Source organism: Porites lutea, chromosome 3, assembly GCF_958299795.1.
Source record: "Porites lutea chromosome 3, jaPorLute2.1, whole genome shotgun sequence".
Classification (NCBI taxonomy): domain Eukaryota; kingdom Metazoa; phylum Cnidaria; class Anthozoa; order Scleractinia; family Poritidae; genus Porites; species Porites lutea.
In genome coordinates, this window is record NC_133203.1 from 24,420,687 (window position 1) to 24,442,365 (window position 21,679).

The following is a 21,679-nucleotide window of genomic DNA, read 5'->3' on the forward strand; positions in this document are numbered from 1 at the left end:
GGCCACGCTCGGCTCTTTGCGCTCTCCGATTTTCTTATTTACCCCGCTGCGCTCCACTTGAGTCTGTTCGCAGGGTATGCTGACAATGAGATAGAAATTGACTGGCTACTACCAAGAGACTCCCCGAAGACCTAGTTTGCGCAACATCTTCCAAAAACATGCAACAAGGTGTGCAAACGGACGCAACATGTAACATCCAACAATGTTGGAAGTTGCTTGCCAACAATGTTGCGTCCGTTTGCACGTAGCTTTAGTCTTTTTTTTTTAATAAACTTTTATTGAACACTTTCAATTCTGCTCTAGCACATCCTTTCGTCTTGTTATTATGTACTGTTTTGTTGGGAAATTAACTTACTATTTGCTGAAAATAACATCAACCGGAAGTGAGACCTTTCCTCTTTTAATATGCCCCCACGCTACTATATTTGTATCACTACATTTCTTTTAACTTACAGAGAAGATTTAACAGAAAATTAGGGCAAAACTACTGCCCAAGAATGCATAAAGTCCACTTCCGGTTGACGTGCATCGTTTAAAAACGTCTTTACTTAGGGTCCGTACGTAATAAGCACCCACAGCGCCTAATCGAATAAATACGGTAAGTGGATTGCCGAAACCAAATTCGGTTATTTTGTTTACCCTGAGCTTACCTACTTTGGAAATCTTTTCATATCATAGCAGATTCACCAAGATTCAGGCATGTGAGCAATATTGTTTATCTGGGGGAGGTTGAAATGATGTCTATTCAACACTTCTCATCCGAAAAGGATTAAAAAAAACATTTTAATAGGTAGGACTTGCATGAATTGTTTTCCCCGTGCTTCTTTGTGCACGAATTTTCTCCTAACTTTCTTGTGCAAGATTTTTGTACTTCCCCAAGGCCACCCCCTTCAAAAATAAACGTCCGTCCCTTAAAGTTTGTCGTCTTTGCTGTGATTGGTCACAAAACAATAGTTTGACAACAATTTTATCACGTTCAAATAACACCAGCCTTAATTTGCACAAGGAAATAAAGTGTAGTAACCGTGATCTTTCAGTTGGCCCTAATCGTCAGCAGAATTTCAAGATCGCTGTATCAGGTAAATTTTTCAAGTATGTAGCTCTCCCTCAGTCTTATTCCGCGAAGGGAAGAAGACACCTAGTTCATCAGGTGAGAAATGGTTTGTTGTCACTCCAGCTTGAACAAGAGTAGGTTACGGCCGCCTGGCGGAAAGCTTCGATAGCTCCCCAATTCCTTGTCATATATCCTTGCTTACTCTCCATCGTGGGTAGTCGAGAAATTATCATAAAAAGTGACGGTTTATAAGCTTGAGTAAGAAGACTATTGAAACGGCAATGTACATGTACAGAAGTCCTCAGTCGCATCATTATGTGTCGGTTCAGTTTACCGCTGATAACGGAACTAAACTCGGCACCTGTTTTCCTTACTTGTTGAAATTACCTCCGTGAATCAAGCTTGATATCGGCTCCGAGATTCAAAAGTTATATCAGCATTCGAGACTTTGAGATGGGTCAATTTGTAGCGAGCCCGAGATTCCGAGACTCTCATTTTAAATGTCGTGGTTATTTAGACACGGATGATATTTTCTGAGACGGGCGAAACTTGCTTTCTTAAGCAATATTTTAAAGTATCACCTCGAGTCGCATGTTTTAATGTGTATACTAGATGAACTGCGTCACCTCTTTATTCACTTGAATTGCTACCTGAGATTAGAAGGACTTTTCAGACGATAATTTTTGATGCCTTACTGGACGCATCTTGGAATGCAAATGTTTGCTTAAAATATCTACAGCATTTTTGCAACGTTTTGAGGTTTGCACCCTTAATCATAAATATAGATTCACTCTATGGCTTGATCATGCACAAGAAATTTTAAGTCGCAAACGGTGTTTCGGTAATCAGCATTAACAAAATATGCAAAAACATCTTTCGAATACAAAGCAAGGCATAAAACGTGGCTCGGCAATCAGCATTTAGCTTAATGGATGAAAAATTCCTTCCAATATAATGTGATTTTTGAAGCGAAACCTGCACTCCATCACTAATAGCGCTTTGCACTATTACTAAAAATAGGTTTTGTCACCTTCGACCCACCGCGTGACAAACTTTGCATTCCCTGAGTTAAAGGCTTTGTATGAGCAAAATGCGCTTCCGAAATGAAAATTGTTCATAACATTCGCACTGAGCGTTTTTAAAATGTTTTTTGAGCATTATTCTAATATATAAATCGCATTACTGCGATAAGGAGCAAAATCTGGTCTAGGTAACTCAAATAATAATAATAATAATAATAATAATAATAATAATAATAATAACAAATAATAATAGTTAAAATTTATAACGCGCCTTTTCCATGCAAATATGATCAAAAGCGCGTAAATAAGTATACGAAAATAACTCTTGTCTGGTCAGCGACCGACAGACCGCTTTGAGTTCGTTCAGGGGCACCCAACATCAATTTTCGGAAAATATCTGTTCGGAAGACGATTTGACATCTAGAATTTTCGGAACATTTGTTGTAAAATTCCTTGCTTGGCTGCCCATCCTAGGATTTTCGAACATCCAGAAAAGGTAGAATTGCCCATTTTTAACGGATTTTTACCGTAAAAAGGTCACCTAGAATTTTCGGGAGCCTTTTTTCTGGCTGAAATTTTCGAATAAGTAAGTTTTAATCCCTATAATTTTCGGATCACAAGACTTTCAGCTACGAAATCCGAACAGATGAAAAATAGTAAAAGTAGGGGATAAAGTAGGGATAAAGTAGGGGATAAAAAATATGCCTATATCTATTGTTTAAATACTAAAATACGTTTAACAATGCTACTTTTAAGTAGTTTTGAACTATATTCTCGTTGGGTGCCCCTGGTCGTTTTTAGGCCGGTCCCATGTAAACACATAAAAAGAAATGTATGGAGAGCGATACGAACTCATACCGGTCTGAGTTCGTCCCGGTCTTATGTAATTACCCCCTTAGTTAGATAGCACTCTATGCAACGAAACATTGCATAACATTTCTGGCTGTGTAATACTCTAGAACCGAAATTGTTAAAGAGAAAATCGGCTTTGTATGTACTTCTTGCTAGCCTGTGGCAGGACTTGTAAGCTGAAAAGGAACCCAACGTTAGCACAAACCGGAAATTGTATAAGTTTGTTTTGTTGTTGTGCAGCTAGGTACGTAGGTACCATTTGGCAATAGTAAACGTTTTCGTGCTTGCATAGCCTGATTTATAAAATAACTAAAATAGTACGCGCGTTCTGATTGGTTAAAAACCCATGGTTATTGTGCCAGTTAACTCATAGTTTTACTTGAAATTATTTTATAAAAGCATTAGACCAAAGGTTCTATGGGTTTACGGTGTGATAACCCACTTGGGACGTTGGGAGAACACTCGAAAAGCTTATAAATCAATCGCCTTCGGCTCGTGATTTACAAGCTTTTCTTGTGTTCTCCCAACATCCCGCGTGGGTTATCACATCGGTAAACCCATAGAAATTAACACGAGAGGGGTTGGGAGAATTCAGACAAGGGTTTGCATAACTGTCGAGAATTTTCACCACCAGCGAGTGTTTATTTAAGCAATAGACCACAGTTTCTATGGGTTTACAGGCCGCGGCGTGATAACCCACTTGGGATGTTGGGAGAACACGAGAAAAGCTTGTAAATCACGAGCCGAAGTGGGTTATCACGCCGCGGCCGGTAAACCCATAGAAACTGTGGTCTATTGCTTTTATAAAATAACTTTTAGTTTTTTAGTCATGTCTTCTTTCTAAAGTCATCATAAGTCAATCATGACTCACGATTTAATAGCGCTGAACTTTCTCAAAACTCAGTTCAGTCAAACAACAAACAGCAGCACTTCAAAACAGGAGTTTTTGCACTCATTACATGATAACTTATGAAAGCTGTTTTACAGGAAAAGTCAACATTTATTCATGCGAACGTACATTGAAAGAATACGTTCATGGTTTGTTTACTACAGAAGTAGAAATTAATTGAACATCAGACTGTACGTAGCTGTATTTTGACGATCCGTAAGAATTTCGTGCTTACAGACAGAGCTGGCAGCTATTGTAATGGAGGACTTCATTCACATTCTACAAGCAACAGTGGTTTAAGATCTGTTTTCTGGACTTTATTATGATTAAGAAATGCTGCGGTAACGACCTGGCTGCATTTGCGAAGTTGTCGCATGTAACTTTATATGCACGTACGGCGACCGATGGAAATATGTCAGTGGTGGAGAAAGGTTTCTTTGCCGTAGCCACATATTGGCGTTAATATTTGTCGATTTGTGAAGTGAGGTGGTTTGAGGTAGGTTATGGCATCGATATCACCGAATAATTTGTGCAAATGTTGGAAAAACCAGCCCGTTACTCTGGCATCTTTCATCATCGTTGGCAGCTTGTTTACAACCTACGGCGGTCGATTTTGTACCATATCTTGATCAGAAATCTCTTTTTGGAAAAATTTCTTTCATTAAGGAATTTAATTTTGACATAAAATAAATCAAGAATGCTAAAACTATCCGTTTTGTTGCTGGTTGGCACATGGTTAAGTTTACCTGGAGACTTTCTACACCAGAAATTCACACAGTTGTTGTCTTTCTCTGCGATTTGGCATCGCCGTGAAATGTAAACTGCTTTCCAGCTTTGTACTTTATTACTTCTAAAGCTATGGCAGTAATGAAATGTGGGAACCAACGCTTTTGATATTAAGAAGGGCTGGGTAAGTAACTTGTTCTGTTTTTTAGCCTTCCTAAAATCATTGTTTGCAGATCAATAGCCGGTTTTGTTTATGGCTCGTGGTCCGGATGCCTTCTTCTATGGGTTTATCGGTATAATAAACCATTGGTTTTTGACCAATCAGATCACGCGTACTATCTCAGTTATTTTACAAATCAGGATATGCAAACACAGGAAAAAAGATTTCTATTGCTTTTGTAAAATACCTTTCAAAAGAAAAAAAGCAATTGAAACTCTTTTGTTCAGAGCGCACATTAAAAGAGAAATTCTTACGAGGGTCTCAATGGGGTTAACCGATAGGCGTAAAACGGCCAAAAATTTAGTCGATAGCCGTAAAAATTGAAAAATTTTAACCATTAGCCGTAAATAGAGTAAAAAAGAGTTAACCGTAAAAGAAACTTTTCCCTAGGTTCCCTCACTTATGGTTGTGTTTTTTATTTCCCGGCTAGTGTGACTCCGTACGCACGTTAGGCGAAGCGCCTTTTAGGTGTTGACCAAGACCTAGGCTCCATTTCCGCCACTCTCTCGGGGAACTAATTTTTTCCATAGCGAAAGTGTGGCTTCTTGCTGGGGTTTAATATTTGCGCTTTTCAGGAGGTCGAGGCCTCGAAACGCTAGTGAAACAACACGAAGAGATGTCACTGTTTGTAAAACACGTTGCCGATGAACAACATTCCCCTGTTTTTCTCTGAAAGCTACGGTAAATATTGCCATGCCCAGTCCCTGTACGGCGTCTTCCCACGTAATCTCGGTCAAGGTATTTTGGTGACGAACTCGCATGGACCACGTGACCCGAAACGCATTAGCCGCGCGGAATAATGAGGCCTACGGACAAGGCAACGGCAGAGAGTCGTTCCATACAGTCCTTCGCTATCATTAAAACACTGGACACGGGAATTTTGTTATAGGCCGTTTTCACGCCAGAGCTAGAAATGGATTATCCGTCTGAGGCTAGCCTGTGTACAGTCGCGCCCTCCCCACAGACACCCCTTCTCTGATTTTTTCTGAGGGGAGGGGACGGCTGTACACAAGCTATCTGGACTGGATAATCCCGTCTTCAAACTGTCCGTCGAAATTGACGGATAAAGTCAGGCGGATTGTTCACTCAAAATTAAAACTATTCCATTTTCGAATTAAGAAGTATTACCTATCTGACGCGAATCATCAAACGGATAACCCGTCTCACACAAATAATCCGTCTCTAGTGTGAAAACGGCCATTTCTGTTATAATGAATGTCGCGCCCCGGCCTTGAGTTGGGCGTTTGCGTGTCTGCTTTTTCTTTTTCGCAAAGATTATTTTTAAATTGACTATTGACATTTCTATGTATAAAATTACATTAGAAGAGAAATACTTTATAAAAAGTGTGATCTATCAAATGTTAAAATTTTGCAAAAGAATAGGTTGTTTAACCCGAGATGATCCAAAGACCTTTATTTTGATTTAAAGATACAAAAAATACAGGTTGATTAATATTTAACTTTTTGAAACAAAAGAAGTTAATTTTTAACTTTTTTGTTAACCGTAACTGAAAAAAATTAACCGATAGCCGTAAAAGAGCCAAAATTTTAGCCGTTAACCGTAAAAGCCGAGATAGATAGATAGATAGATAGATAGCTTTATTAAAAATCCATTGCAGCCCAAGGGCTGGATTACGGACTGTACAATACGTTGAATACTAAGACTAACTATTATAAATAAATATCAGTAAATAAATAAAACAAAGGAACAAAATACAACGTCATGAAATTTAAGAAAATAGCCGCGAATTTACAATAAAACCATTAGAAAATAGCCGCGTTATGCATGATAAAACTATTCATTAGTCTATTTGTTCTACAAAGAGGAACGTTAAAAACGCGCTTACTCCTTAAGGCTACAGTACTAAGATTACGTGGCGGCAAAAGGCCATGTAATTTGTGGAGGCTGTTGTCCTTAATCTCATTGAATAGGCGCTCTGTCAGCCATTGGCGCCGTTGGTGGAGGGTGGCAATATTGCACTCTTTTAGAGCCTCTTGATAGCCTAAATCAGGGAAAATAATTCTAAGTGCACGGCGCTGAATTTTCTCTAGCTCTTCAGAGAGATACTCAGGCAGACCATTGTGGAAAACTTGGCAGGCATATTCAGACATGGGCCGGATACACGTAGTATAGAAACAAAGTAGCTGCGCAGGATCTCCTTTTGCACGCTTAAGCTGCCTTAATAGGTATAGCCTAGAGGCTCCTTTTTTGATAACATTCTCTATGTGAGCGTTCCACTTTAGATTGTTAGAAATTGTGAGACCAAGAAGTTTTGCGCTAGTTACAACCTCAATTGGTTTGTTGTTAATAGTAACTGTTTCGAAAGGATCTACAGACCTTGAGAAACTTATCTGCAACTCTTTACACTTGGTCTCATTCAACTGGAACTTATCTATTTCGGCTTGCCTAACTAGGTCGTCTACAGCAAATTGGATTCCACTTGGTTGGCCCTTGTGGACTGTCTCGGCCATCGATGTGTCATCGACGTACTTCCAAAGGTTGCCACCACCCCATTGAGACCCGCTCTTACCAGTCGCGAAGTTTTGTACGCCTAATCAGTTCTTGCCATTCTGCAGAAAAGATGCTTTCCAAAATACGGGTTTTTCTCGATTAAAATGTCAGCTCAAGCGAAACGAAATTGACACTGCATGTTTCCAAAGATTTTCCAAGTTTCAGCCGACGAGGAAATGGGTAAATAAAGTAAACTTGAAGAGTTTTTCTACTCAAAACCTTTTTCAAATTCGTGCTTGCGTGATTAGCGCGCGAAGAGCAAGACATCTTGACATCGCAACCATGTTTACATACTCTCATGCAAACAAGCCTCTGGGCCAATCAGAGGGCGCGTACTATCTTAATTATTTTAAAAACAGTACTTTATATCCTTTGTACTAAGTAGCGTAATATAAGCGCTGGAGAAAAACAAATTGAGCATTACCTTACCTATAAATTTAACCAAATGCACCGTTTTATGAACAGCTGTGAATCCCTGCTCTCCATGCATTTCTTAGTAGAATGCTGTAACAAAATTTACCCAAAGTAATGACACCGCATGAGAAATAAAATCAGTCATCTGTACAGTTTTTTTCCATGTTTAACGTTGCCTTGGCACGCGTTGATTATTTTCAGGATATATATTATCGAAAACAAGCTGGATTTTGTTTCTTTTGACGATAAAAATCGTTGCCGAACGTGACTTTCCCATACTAAACTCTTACACTGGTCAGGTTCAATGTCTGAGTCACAGCAGGGACCAGAAATTTGTGACGTCATTAGTGCAAAGCGCTATTGTTGTTGAACGGATCAATGGTAGGCTTAAAATCAGTGTTACGATATACATTTCTGTTCCATTAGTTTTCTTCAATTCACTGTGTGTAGCGGGATCAGTGGTGCTTGGAGACGATAGATTTTTGCTCGGAGACGAAAGGTTTGTTTTTGTGGTGAGATTAGTACAGTGTCAGACTGCCGAGCTAGCTTTGACTTTGCACATTATTACAGATGCCTCATCGCAGATTGGAAACTTTTATTTTCCTACTGGCTACTTAAAAAGCAACTAATTATTGAGTGTGGATTTTGATCCTTTTCTGTTCGAAAAACGAATGCACAGAAAGTTGGGGCATACTCCTTCTAAAATCTGGACAATATTTGGGTAAAGATACATGTAACTGCTCACAGTAGCATCAAATTAAGTATTTACATGCACTAATAATAAAACTATTTCAAAAGTAGGTTGAGTTTTGATCTTCCGGGTTAACGTAGTCCTGAATGGGACTGTTGTTGTTGACAGTGACTGACGCTTCGACAACCTGTGCGGTAGTCATCTTCAGTGTCAAAGTGAGTTGTATCACGTTAGGTGATGGTATTTTACTCTGGTGATTGGTCTGATTGGTCAATTACGTTGCGATGTTATTGGTCGTCTGTCAGTTAAGCCGTGGTGTTATTGGCTATGAAGACTCGTAATTAGTAATTGGTGCGTTTCGATCCGTCTATTGTCACAGTTAAACAGTCATCTGTTGTTAGTCAAATTGTCAGTTCTCCAGTCGTTCTATCGTAGTTAGTTTTGCTTGATCTCGTTAAGAAGTCGTTTGTACGGCGCTGGTAACTGTTGGCTACGATTCAGTGGCGTTTGTTCTAAGTTAGTAAACCAGATTTCTAAAGTAAGACGTTGATAGTAGTCTGTAGAATACGTTATACATGTCGCAGAGTCCCAGTCAATTCGATGTTTTGTCTGTAAATGGTGCTCAGCAATGTGATTGTTGACGTCACCATTCCTCGTCGCTCGTTTGTGTTCGGTCAGTCACGTGCGTAGGTTTCTGCCGGTTTCACCAATGTAAGAAGCCTGGCAGTCGCAGCATTTGATCTTGTATACTGCTCCCTGTCTGTCCTCCGATTTGTCTTTGTCCTTGACATTAGTAAGCAATCGCCGTAAAGTGGTTATCGGTTTGTGTGCAACACGTATGTTGTAAGGTTGTAATATACGTGCAATAGTTTCAGAGGTGCCTCTCATGTACGGTATAGTCGCTGTCGTAACAGGGCCAGAGTTGGTCTGAGTGTTGGAATCGGGGTTACTGTGAGTGTTCCCTCTAACAAAGTCCGTTGTGTAATTGTTCTTACTAAAAACGTTGTTAAGATAATCAGTCTCGTCTTGTAGGCTGTCAGGTGAGTCGCAAACTAGCTGCGCTCGTCTTGTCAGAGTCCGGATAGTAGTAGCCTTGTGAGAGGTCGGGTTGTACGAAGACTGGTCTAATAATCGGTCGGTATGTGTCGGTTTTCTGTAAATAGTCGTTTTTAGTTTGTTGTTGTGGCGAGTGACCAAGTAGTCTAGAAAAGGTATCTTACCATTTTCTTCGATCTCCTTTGTGAACTGTATGTCCGCGTTCTGTCTGTTAAGGTGTTCGTGAAAATCGTCGATTCCATCTTTGTGTACGGCGGTGAATGTGTCGTTGTCCCCGGATATCTCCTCTTTGTCACTATTTTTTAAGATTTATTATTGTCTGGGGATCTACGTACAAAACCAATCTTCGCCGTCTTGTCTCTTTGCAAAAGCGAGTTATCAGAATTATTTCTAAATCAACTTTCGATTCTCATTCAGACCCTATTTTCAAAGAATTAGAGCTACTAAAACTTTCCGATATTAGACAGCTAGAATTAGGTAAACTTATGTTTTCTCTTAACCATTCTCTTTTGCCTTCAAAGTTCAACAATTATTTTTCTTTAAACAAACAAGTCCATAACTATGCCACTAGACACGCGAACGATTTTCACCTTCCTTCTTGTAGAACAAACCTTCGTAAATTTTCTGTCAGTTTCCAAGGACCTACTTATTATAACACTATAGAAAATGATATTAAAGAATCTAATTCTCTCCACTTATTCAAAACGAAATTGAAAAAAAAATTATATATGAATTATTAGTTATAAATCTTGTAGTAAATAGTTATATTTCTTCCATGTCTGATATTATTTTTATACTTATTGTTACTTGTACCATGCCTTACATTTTGTCAACTCAGTCTATGTAATTAGTTAATTTATACTTACCTTCATTGTATTTTGCTTTCGATCCTGGCCTTACCGTTACTGTTAACTTTATTTTTACTCTGAGGGAGCCCAATGTCTATAAGCCTCATGGTTTCTTTTTGGGCTTCCTCGCCACTTTCATTTGCTTTTGTGTAACTGTCTTGTTTTTTCGTTATTTGTATTTTGTGGTAAATCAAATAAAGTTACAAAGTTAAAGTTACAAAGACCTAGTGCGTTGCATTAAATCCTCCCTCTGAGGTGTCGCCATCCCATCACAGCTTCAATCACCCACCAAATTCATCTTGTCCTACAACCCTTCCGGTACTTGCTGACACGAATTCTTCTATATTGTTTCTATATTGTTTCTACCGTTGCCTTCCTCGGTTTTTAGATTACGTAGAAGCAAATTTACTTGTAACGGCACTTTTGAGGTTCAGATCTATCTGACTCAATGGGACGTCTCTTTTTACCTTGACCTTTTACAACCTCGTTCTTCTCCGCAAAGGTATGGGAATTCTGCTGGACTTGGTTAACTAGGCCAAGGACAAAAACATAATCCCAGCCACACGGATGGGTGAAGCATGGTTGCCTTGCAGTACAGGCACGAAGCACACCCTCGGCACGGCGCCATGTGCCGAGACCCCCCATCCGGTGGTTTATCCAGTCGGTGGGTTCTATCCCAGCCTTTCTGGCTTTTCCCTGACCAATTTCGCCCATCAAAGCCTTGCGCGTTGAGTTATTTCTTTGTCGGTGCACCATAACATTAAAGGTGATTTTGACATTCCAAATGAGGCATTTGGACGCCCACTATGACCATCAATCAGTTATTAACACAAAACTGGGGTCGCAACAGGTTTATGTGACATGCAATCTAATTTTTCGATCTTTATTCTCTTCTTTTCGTATTTTCAAATGTACTTACCAGCTTGGACCACCTGCGATCATCACTGATAAGTAGAAAAACACTGGGGTGCCAAATTAAAGACAACCTTGACAGGCCTTTTAACATGTGGAAGAAATCTAGTAAGTATTCGTCAAACTCTATCAGTGAAAAGTTTAAGGTTAGTCCCTTAGTCAGATAGATAGATAGATTACATAAATATTAACAAATCAAGACGGAATCCACCAGGAAATTGAGTAATTTTAATTTTCAGTGGACAAAAATCTTGTACCAGAATAATTTAAAGAATATTGCATTCTTTTTACATTTTTCGAGGGCCTACGATGTAATAAATCATCCGTAGTTAACAATAATGAAAATTTCTCATGGAAATCCGAGAAAATGAATGTCAAATTTCACAGGAATTTTGATTACACAGGTAAAATTCTGAAAATGTCATGTGTAAAATGTAATTCTGTGAAATTTGACATTCCTTTTCTCGGGCTTCCATGAGAAATTTTTTTTGGTGTTACTACAGATGATTTATTATTTAAGAAACAATGCAATATGCTTTAAATTATTCTGGTACAAGATTTTTGTCCACTGAAAATCAAAATTACTCAATGCGTGTCCTGGTGAATTCCATCTTAATAGTTAAAAATACGTAGGTACAATAATAATAATGATTAATTATTGTAATAATTCAAAAATATATATATAAAGGCCTTAAGCTATTTCATTTCGTAAAACTGTTTAAAACTCTCTTGATCTTTTAGGAGTGGACGTGGCATATTCCCTTCGCTTTGCATTCATCAGGATTAAGTTGTACTCTATTGCCATGTTAAGCATTGATTAGACTCTGAGCGTTACTGACATTTCCCTTTTCAATGATCTCCGAAGTAGTAATATCATGAACAAATTTCCATAAAAGTGGTGGCTCAATATTTGGATCGTTAATCATTAAGATAAATATTCACGGTGCCAATTACGTACCGGCGCTATCCCGGATAGGATCAGCCCCGACTAAGAATGTTGGGAAATCTCAACACTTAAATGTAGGAACTCTGTCCTCTCTGACGCGAAGGATAACGCAGAATTGTTAAACACACACTGAAGAGTATCTTTTCTGAGTTCAGTCCCATAAAACTCAAGCATGCGGCTAACGCAGCAGTAACAAATCTATTTGCAGAAACCAACCCTCGAATAATGCCCTCCGATACTATTACGGTAAATGGAATCAGAAAACTGCTAACCAGACTAAATTCACCCAAAGCTCCTCATCCTGATACCTTCTAGCCTGCGAGCAAGCTCTCTGGGCGCTCTGGCGGCAGGAGGGAAAAGGAAGGAGAGCTTGCAACTACGTCTCCGAAATTTGAAAATCTGCGTCGAAGAAGTCGATGCCAAATGCTGATTGGCGGAGATTACATTAGTAATGACGTCATTACCCTTGGCACGTGTTTTTCGATGTTTATTCACATTCGCGCTGGCTTCCGCTTCGCTCTGATTGGTGGAAATGTGACAGCTCAGTCGACGGGGAGCCACAGGGGAATTGGAGGTGGAATTCAAATTCCAGAGACGTAGTTGCAAGCTTTCCTTTCTTTTCCCGCCCAGCCGCTAGAGCGCCCAGGAGAGCTTGCTCACAGGTTAGATAACTTACACTCCCAAGTCTTAAAAGAGTTAAGTTCATTAATCATTAATCGGGGAATGAATGGATGAACCCAAAGCTGATCCGAAAATTGTCATTAGGAGCAGAGTTCCAAAGTTTAACGTTAAGTTTAAAGTTTAAAGCTTAAAGCCTTCTCTAGAAAGCGATGAGAGCACGTACTTCTATCTATAACAGAAGTGCATGTGGAACCCGTGCGAGAACATATCATGAACTAAAATAATTTCAGTTTCACTCTTAATGAAATCGTGATGGCGTTTGAGATGAGAAGGTAGGATGATGAAACATTGCGGTGTGTTGTTTATGTATTGTTTTTTTTTGTCAATTATCGTTTGTTCTATTTTTTTAAGTCACATCAAACAATAAACAAGGGACAAGTTCTCGTAATAATGATGCTGGTGATAAGGATGGTCCGTTAGGTTCAAGCAAGCGAGGTCAAGAGCAAGGTATATATTACTTGGTTACATTTTTTGCCTACTTTCTTCAAATGAAAACATCTATCTACAAGCTCTGCACTTTGAGAAAAAAAGGGAGCGAAGGTAGTTATTGATTTCTTGATAATCCCGACTCTACCCAGATTCACCTCTTCCGTAGTTGTTGCTGTTCCTGAGGTTTTTCCGTCAAAATTATCCTCAAAGAGCGGCTGCTGTTGCTGGTTAGGATTGGACAGATCATTATGATCGAGTAGTTCATTGTCGAACGTGTAGGGTATAAAAAAAAAAATCTACGAGGGCTGAATCATATTTTTCATTCCAAGCAGAATGGGAAACATAATTTTGTAATCGCTAAACAACAGTGTGTCAGCTCCTTCGGCTCAAACAGAAAAGACTTCATCTCAGCAACTCCATAATTCACTGTAGAAAAAGAAATAACATTGACGCGTACCGCACTGAGCACTCTAGTCAGAGCTTGTGCGCCCTTACGAAAGTGAGGAAAGAAGATTTATTCAGGAGTCACGGCACTTGTATTCTATTTTGTTCAGGTCCGTCAATAGATGGTTTTCACTGTGACGTCATCAAATTGTAAAGTCAAAATAGCGAGGTTTTACGAATTCTTATTTACACTAGGTTGAAGATGAACAAAAAGTTAATCTTTGTACAAGTTTCCATTTCCGTAGCATGTTTCATTTCGAAAATACAGCAATTTGAACTTCCGAGATTTCACAGTGCGTGACACCAAAATAGGAATGCTGTCTCGTTGAAAAAAAGTCTCTCCTTTTGATTTTCAGCAATGTAACCACTTCAACTATTAGAGGATATGTTTATGCGTACGCACGCTAGTTCTCGAGTGAAAAGAAAGAGCTTTTATAGAAAAAGTAAACTCCAGATGTTTTCGTTGATTTCCGGCGGCCATATTGGTGCACCAAAACGGTGCACCAATATGGCGTCTCCATACAAAGCTCTACAAAGGTGCGTGAAACGTTTCGCCAAATAACTCAGAAACTATTTGCCACAAAGACCTGAGACTTGGACAAATTGTTTATAAGTTAGTCCCTTTTTAACATTTCATTTTCTTGGTTTCTTCCACTGGACGGTTTCCAATTTATTTTTTTGCTGCGTGACAGTGAAAACGATCTATATATAAACAAATGAAAAGTATTAATGTTAATGTTCATATTGCGTAAACAATAACAGTAATTTGAATGTACAAATATTCATAGGATGGAGAGAAAACTTTACTTGAAAAAAAATTCTCGTTCTCTTAAATCAATTTAGAATTATCTCGATTTGTTTTTCCTGTCTCACGAAAGTTTTTTTTTCTTTCTTTCTTTCTTTTTTTTTTTCATACATACACTTAAAGGTAAAAAAAAACAACGCAGATTGATGATTAAAAACTTTTGGTTAAAAGGCAGTAACAGTGTTCTTTAAGATATGATCAGACTTTGAAGGATCTCTTACAAAAGAGAGTAATGAGATGGTGTCACATTACTCTATTACGATACGATACGATACGATACTTCATTTTACGCTTAACTACAGCTAGTTTACAGGTAATTTAAGGCCCTAATTATATTCTAAAAATTTAAAATTAAAAACTAAAAATATACAGGAATTCATCATATGAAAACCGTAAAAACTAAGAATCGATTAGAGCGACAAGCAACAAGCAGCAGTTACTATAAATCCCGATTTCAGTCAAACTTAAGCAATCGAATTTTTTTCTTCACTTCATTGGTGCCCGCTTTAATTCTAATGTCATTTGCTAGCTCATTCCATTTCTTAGCGGCAAAATATCTCCAATAATTGAGACCGTATTTAGTCGTATTAACTTTAGGCAATGAAAGGACGTAATCATGTCGAAGATTATACCTGGATGAGCGTAAGGTGATAAGATCTCTCATTGCGGTGGAGCTTTGTCCGATATACCAGAGGGGCTATTTAGAATTAATTTACAATAGAGCGGTTTTCATTTGAGTGTCGAAAAGTAATTGGTTTTGCACTTTCTACACGATGCGATTGGCTTAAAAGATTCGCGCCACCTTTTCATCCAATCAGAAGTAAAACCAAAGCCAATTGTGACGCGCTCGCATGCATTTTCCCGCGCTTTGCGTCAGCCACATGTAATTACTTCGAGTTTTGATTGGTTCAATGTATTGTCTGTGTCCTATGTGATTGGCCAGAGTAATTACTTTGGTTTTGGTTTTACGACACTCAAACGAAAACCACTCTATGTATATATAATACAACTAAGACTATGTTCTTGATATATAAATAGCAACTTAAAATTACTACTTCTAATAATAACTAACAAAGTAATAATATACTATTTCCCTGTGTCAGTTAGTATACGGGCAGCAAAGTTCTGCATGAGTTGTAGTTTATGGATGTTCTGTTTATAAGTACCAGCACATACAGCGGAACAGTAAAATAATTTACTAAACACAACAGAGTTGATCATTATAGCGGAGCTCCACGCGCGCGAAGCGCGCGCGTGGACAGAGCCCCATAGCTAAGAGAATGTGGTAATCTACCCATCCGAGAAAATTTGGTAATCACGTGACCGTACGACCGTCCGTCCGCACCACAGGGAAACCAATGTTTACTCTCACACTTTCTAGCTAGTTTGGGAGCCTAATAGAAAACTAATTGCACAGCAATGTTGTGATCAATTGACAGCTGTCAAAACAGTATATTCGCTGACCAGTATCACCTGACCGTATTGCGGGCTCAAGTGTCGACCCATCGAGGTCAAGTACTTTTTTGAAGTTATCCGCTGACAAATTACCAGTTTCAAATGATCGCAGGCTCAAGTCTATTTTTTCCAATGATTCATATGAAATATGTTGTGTTTACGTCACTATGGCCCTGCGCTGTCAAGATTTTGATTTCAAACTGACCTCTGACGCGAAAATTCAGCCACTTTTTTAAAAATAAAGGCGGAGAAGACCTTTTCATACCATAGTCACGCGTTGGTCATGCTCTACGTCCAATTTTTGTACTCTGATTGGTCAAAATTTGACAGGTGAGTTCATGCGGAAAATTTATGCAGCGTCTTGAAAGTTGTTTACTTTGACAGCAAAAGCTGACAGAGTTTTGTGTCAACTTGTGATGTTTTTAACTTTCTTTTTCCACTGAATGTACAAAATGAAATACAGCTGCTATCAAGAGTCTTCTGTTATCTATGGCTGGTTTGTTTATTGTTTTTTTGGTTGAGAAATGCGTCGCTTGTCAAAATTGGGTAATCCGATTTCGGATGGCATCGTTTTCGTCTTCACCTTGCTCAATGCGTAAGAGGGTTTAAAAGTCTCAAGCAACTATGGCCTTCCTTGATATCTTTCAGGAACTGAATCTCGAATGGTAAGCCTGAGTAATTATTGTATTTGATGTTTGTTTTCGTTATATCTAATTTCATGAAGTCGAGCACAGTTTATGCGGCAAGTTTTTGCACGTTTGTTGAGATTTGAGTCAATGATCTGATCTAGTATCAGGTTTGATATAAGGTTACAGAACTTTAAAAGGCCTTCAGATATATTTTCTCACGGCAAATAGAAAAAAAAAACGTCCCGAAGAATATTTAGTTATAAATTTGGATGTAGAAAGAAAACTTTGAGTGATTTTCTTGTTTCGAGGAGTTCATCTTTGAAAAAAAAAACAAACACCCGGGAGGCCGGCTGAAAGTAAAACAAAAGAAACTTAAGCTTAATCTTTCAGCTTAAAGACTTAGGATTTTTAGAGACACTTTAATACTTGTCTTCGTGAATGAAAATTGTTGTCTCTGTATATGTTTTACCGAATTATATTTCTTTTATTGATTGTTAGTAGTCTCTCTTGCAATTTTAATCCCTTGTCCGTGGTGTTTGTTTTCATCGTTCATGAACATCGCTTGCAGGAGTACTTAGAAATGTCGCGCGTATCAAACGCTTGATAAGATTACACATCGTTATAACTGGAACCATTAAATAACAAAAAATAATGATAATAAATTCGTTATTATGTTGAAGCGTATCTCCATTAAAGTTCATTCAAACACTCGACCACACTGACAGCTCGCACTAAAAATGAGAACCGGCTGGCCGTATGGGTGATTTTGGAAATTTTTTGAACGGTTTCGCTAAAAGCCCACAATTGATCGTCCTGAATATTGAAAAATTGTGAAATGCCGTATTCTGTCCGAGGTCTGTATGATAAAAAGTACTGTTTCACCTCAGATGTGATGTATAAAAAGTATAAAAAGTTGGTTTACACACCCTCAGATTTGTTGGCAAGAATTTGTAAAGTAAACCTGTCGAACGCAAAAAAATGCGGCCTGATTTGTTTTCCAAGAATTTGTTTTCGAGGTCTAATCTACTGTGATCAAGAGCCATTATGGCTCTTGAATGTGATAGAAAATGTTTGCTATTTTTTGGCTGTACATATATTTAGGCTATCAACTCGATGTAAGATGTTTCACTCTAAAATAACTTATCCTTTCCCTCAAAAGTCACATGAATGTGCCCTTAAGTTAACTGATTTGTGGATTACAAGTTTATTGTTTGATTTAAAATATAAATTTATTAATGGGAGCTTCGCTTTTAGCCCTGGCTAAATCTATATATTATACAAAACGTCTTTGGAAAACAGGTGGCGGACCCTACTTATTTGACACAAACTAGATAGCAAGGATGACGATAATGATGAGATGTGATTATTGAATGTTAAGCTAGAGTCCAGGGTAACACCCAGATCTTTGGCGGACGAGACAGGGTATAGTTGTTGTCCAAGGAAGGATACAGTGAGTCTAGCGGTTCCCTTTTCCCAGGTGAGGGCCGACTCATTTCGCTTCAATATTCAGCAATGCTCTCGATCTCTTTACGCTTTCATTGTCTTTCGCCCGATATGTTTTGCACGGCGTTTAGTCATGCGAAACCTCCACGAAACATCCACGCAGCGCGCGAGGTAACTTCATCCCGATTCTAAAAATAACTCGAGACGAATTACCTATGGAATATGGTGTGTATGGGGGATGCCTTCTCTGTCCCCTTTATCCTCTCTTCAGTAAAACCCCGCGACTAAGAACCTGTCGGGCTAAAATTTGCCAGTAAAGCCCCCTCTTATATTTAAGAACGTGTTTAGCCTAAAATTTGAAACAGGTTCTTATTCTCTAAAATCTATGAAAAACTTCTGCACAGTTAAACAAATATAAGATATGTCAACTGAACCACCAAATACTGTTAGTTATATAAATTTTTTTTCTTTGGAAACTAAGAACCTATTTTTGAACCTACATGGCCTAAACGTGTGCTAGCTACCATTTATATAAGAACCTGTTTAGGCTAACTTGGAAAAATCCAGGTTCTTAGTCGCGGGGTTTTACTGTTGTTAAAATACGGCAGTGATACCTTGGTTTTAAGTGGCAAAATGTTCTCCAATCTGTTCAGAGCACTTATCTGGGAACTTACTTTGCGACAAATACTTGAAATGAGATCGTTACATTTTAACTCGTAATCAAGGAAAAACTCCAGAAGACAAGTCTTTTCTGTGGTTTTAATGTCAATATAATGTAATTTAAAGTTAAATTTGTCTTCCGTTTTGCAAAGTACCATAGCCTGATATTTATCTGGGTTAGGTTTCAAGCCATTTTGTATGAACCATGAAGTAGCATTCTCAAGATCGATATTAAGGTTGTTTTGGACTGCACGAACATCTCTGTTGGAACAATGGATGTTTGTATCAACTGCATAGTTGACAACTCTACATTGTTTGATTGCGTATGCCAGGTCATTCATGAATATGTTAAATAATGTAGGTCCTAAAATAGAGCCCTGTGGGACCCCTCTTGACACTACTTGTCATGTGGAGAAAGCATCACTAAGCTTTACTCTGTGATAACGAGAGGGGAACTGGCTACGCATTGAAGATGACGCGTGATCACTAATAGGCCATAGAATTTTAGTTTCTCTAAGATAAGGTCGTGTGAAAGATAGTCAAAAGCCTTTCTCAAATCAATGGCAACCGTGCTGATGATATTGTGTTTGTTAAGATCTTCCTTCCATTGTTCAGTAAGAGAGATAAGTGCTGTAGGACAAGCGTGATATTTTCTGTACCCGAACATATACTCATGAAATATATTTTCAAATTGGTCAGCCAGTTGTTGATGTAGGATACGTTCAAAGATCTTGGAAACCGCTGAAAGAACTGTAACACTATTCTAACTCCATTCGTTTCTTGAAATACTTTGAGTAGTTTGAGAGGGACAAGAATAGAAATATATCCTTATTGGACACTGTTTAGATCATTGATTTTATCTGATTTGTATTTTATTGCCTTTGTGGTAGTGGTATCTGGGAAAGTACTTCATGTCAAGCCAACAAATCAACTTCAAGTTCAAGTTCAAATTTATTTATTCACACTTATTCAATTTCAATACAATAATAAGGGGAAAAAAGGAAGAAGTAAAAAACAGAGCTAAGTATGCATTAAATTAAACATAAAAAAGGAAGAGTGTGTAGCAGCCAAAGGAGCCAAGCTTTCGAGTTTGCTACTACCACAGAGCAATTACAAGTGGCTGGAGGTTATACGGTACTAATAAAAACAACTATTTAAATTAAATAACTAAATAAATAGAACTAAGTAACAGATTAGAGTTGTTCTTGATGCCTGACTGTCAAGTCGAAAGAGTTTATATTCTTTTTTAAAACTGTTCAAGGGGAGACACTTAATTTTCGTACGTGTAGCTTCCCAGGTCTGTGATGCCACTACACTAAACCTTGCTAGGCCATAATTAGTTCTGGAAAACGGTCTGCACAGGTTTTGATTAGTGGCATATCTAGTATTATAATTATGGACAGCTGAAGCCGGTTGAACTAAGTCATAGAGGGCAGGAGGTGTATCCTTTTTGTGATATAAACGGTTGTCTGTATGCTCTTCTACCTGTGAATATTTACCCTTGTCAATTTTATCAATACTTTATTTAAAAGAGGTCCTCCATTCTTTCCATAGCCTCAGCAGCTCCGACGTTCCCTTTCACAGAAGAGAACACTAACTATTTCAGGTTATGCCGACTTCTGGTAGATGTAGGTTCTCACGTCCTTAGAGAAACCTTCAACACTTATCGTCCGCCTGGAGAACTTGAAACTGTTTTGGGATCTCCTTCAATACTTGCTACATTACGGCTGCTTCGAAAAAAGAAAATCTTGAGTCTTTCTCAATGGAAGAAACTGTATCCTGCCAACAAATCTTCAGTATCGACCAAGAACTTTGACATCACTCTGCTGATAGTACTGCTAAGGAATATTTGTGACCTGACTCCTCCGGCCACTGGGTGGGATGTCCCTCCTTCGCCTACAGATTTGTCTCTTGGGGCAGACATCGCTCGCATCAAATTCTACAGAAATACAGTGTGTGGCCATCCAATTCAAGCGTCGATTGGCGATTCTGCATTTGATAATTATTGGAAGAATATCCGCGATGCGCTAGTAAGACTTGGAGGGGCGGCTTATGAGAAGGCCATCGATTACCTTAAGTGGGACTGTTTGATCCCTCAACATAGCGAACACTACAAATACCTTATCAAGGAGTGGGAAATGAACACCCGTACCAAACCAAACACTATTTTAAACATATTTTTGATATATTTTGAAAACTGTTTTAATTGTATTTGAGAACTACCTCAAAACAGGTACCAAATTATATTTTTAAAGGGTTTTTTGCTGTTTTTATTGGTGTTTGAAGCTGCTTTTAATGGTGTTTTATCCTGCTTTTATTGGTGTTTTAACCTGTTTTAAATGGTGTTTGAAGCTGCTTTTAATGGTGTTTTAACCCGTTTTTAATGGTCTTTAACCCGTTTTAAATGGTGTTTTAACCCGTTCTTGCTTATTGTAAATTTTCAAAGAGTTTAATAGAAGAATGGTGCAACAAAATGGATAGGTGGTATTGCTTTTCAGTGGAAAAGTTGGAGAGCTAAATGTACACGTATATTCAGTAATTTTGTCATGAATCGTTATGGTGAGTCCTGGGACTCATCTTGTGTAAAATCATAAGTCCCAGTCCAGAACCAGCAAGTCCCAGTTAAAAAAAATGACGTCCGAAATTGAAAATGCTTGGGCCGGCTTCGTGTAACCAGACATTTAATCTGAAGACAGACTCTACAATTCTGTATAGATTTAACCAGGACTAAAAGCGAAGCTGCCATTAATAAATTTATGATTTAAATCAAACAATAAAATAGTAATTCATAAATCAGTTAACTTAAGGGCACATTCATGTGACTTTTGAGGGAGAGGTTAAGTGATTTTAGAGGGAAACATCTTACATCGCGTTGATAGCCTTATATGTACACCCAAAAAATAGCAAACATCTTCGATCACATTCAAGAGCCATAATGGCTCTTGATAACAATAGTTTAGGCCTGGAAACAAATTATTGGAAAACAAATAG

The 21,679-nt window shown here is 38.3% G+C and overlaps 1 protein-coding gene across 1 annotated transcript; it reads left to right on the forward strand.

Moving 5' to 3' along the window:
* The first annotated feature begins 11,209 nt into the window (after positions 1-11,209).
* On the forward strand, positions 11,210-21,438 carry LOC140929534 (E3 ubiquitin-protein ligase DZIP3-like). Its single transcript, XM_073379293.1, has 3 exons — positions 11,210-11,304; positions 13,175-13,270; positions 20,243-21,438. The coding sequence occupies exons 1-3, from the start codon at positions 11,289-11,291 to the stop codon at positions 20,902-20,904; spliced, it is 774 nt and encodes a 257-aa protein (XP_073235394.1). The 5' UTR covers positions 11,210-11,288; the 3' UTR covers positions 20,905-21,438.
* Positions 21,439-21,679: the final 241 nt, after the last annotated feature.

Bases quoted from the DNA above. Each gene is read 5' to 3' on its own strand.
- LOC140929534 (XM_073379293.1), top strand. The intron at 13,271-20,242 runs GTATATATTACT...TTCTTTCCATAG, and splicing joins CAAGCGAGGTCAAGAGCAAG to CCTCAGCAGCTCCGACGTTC.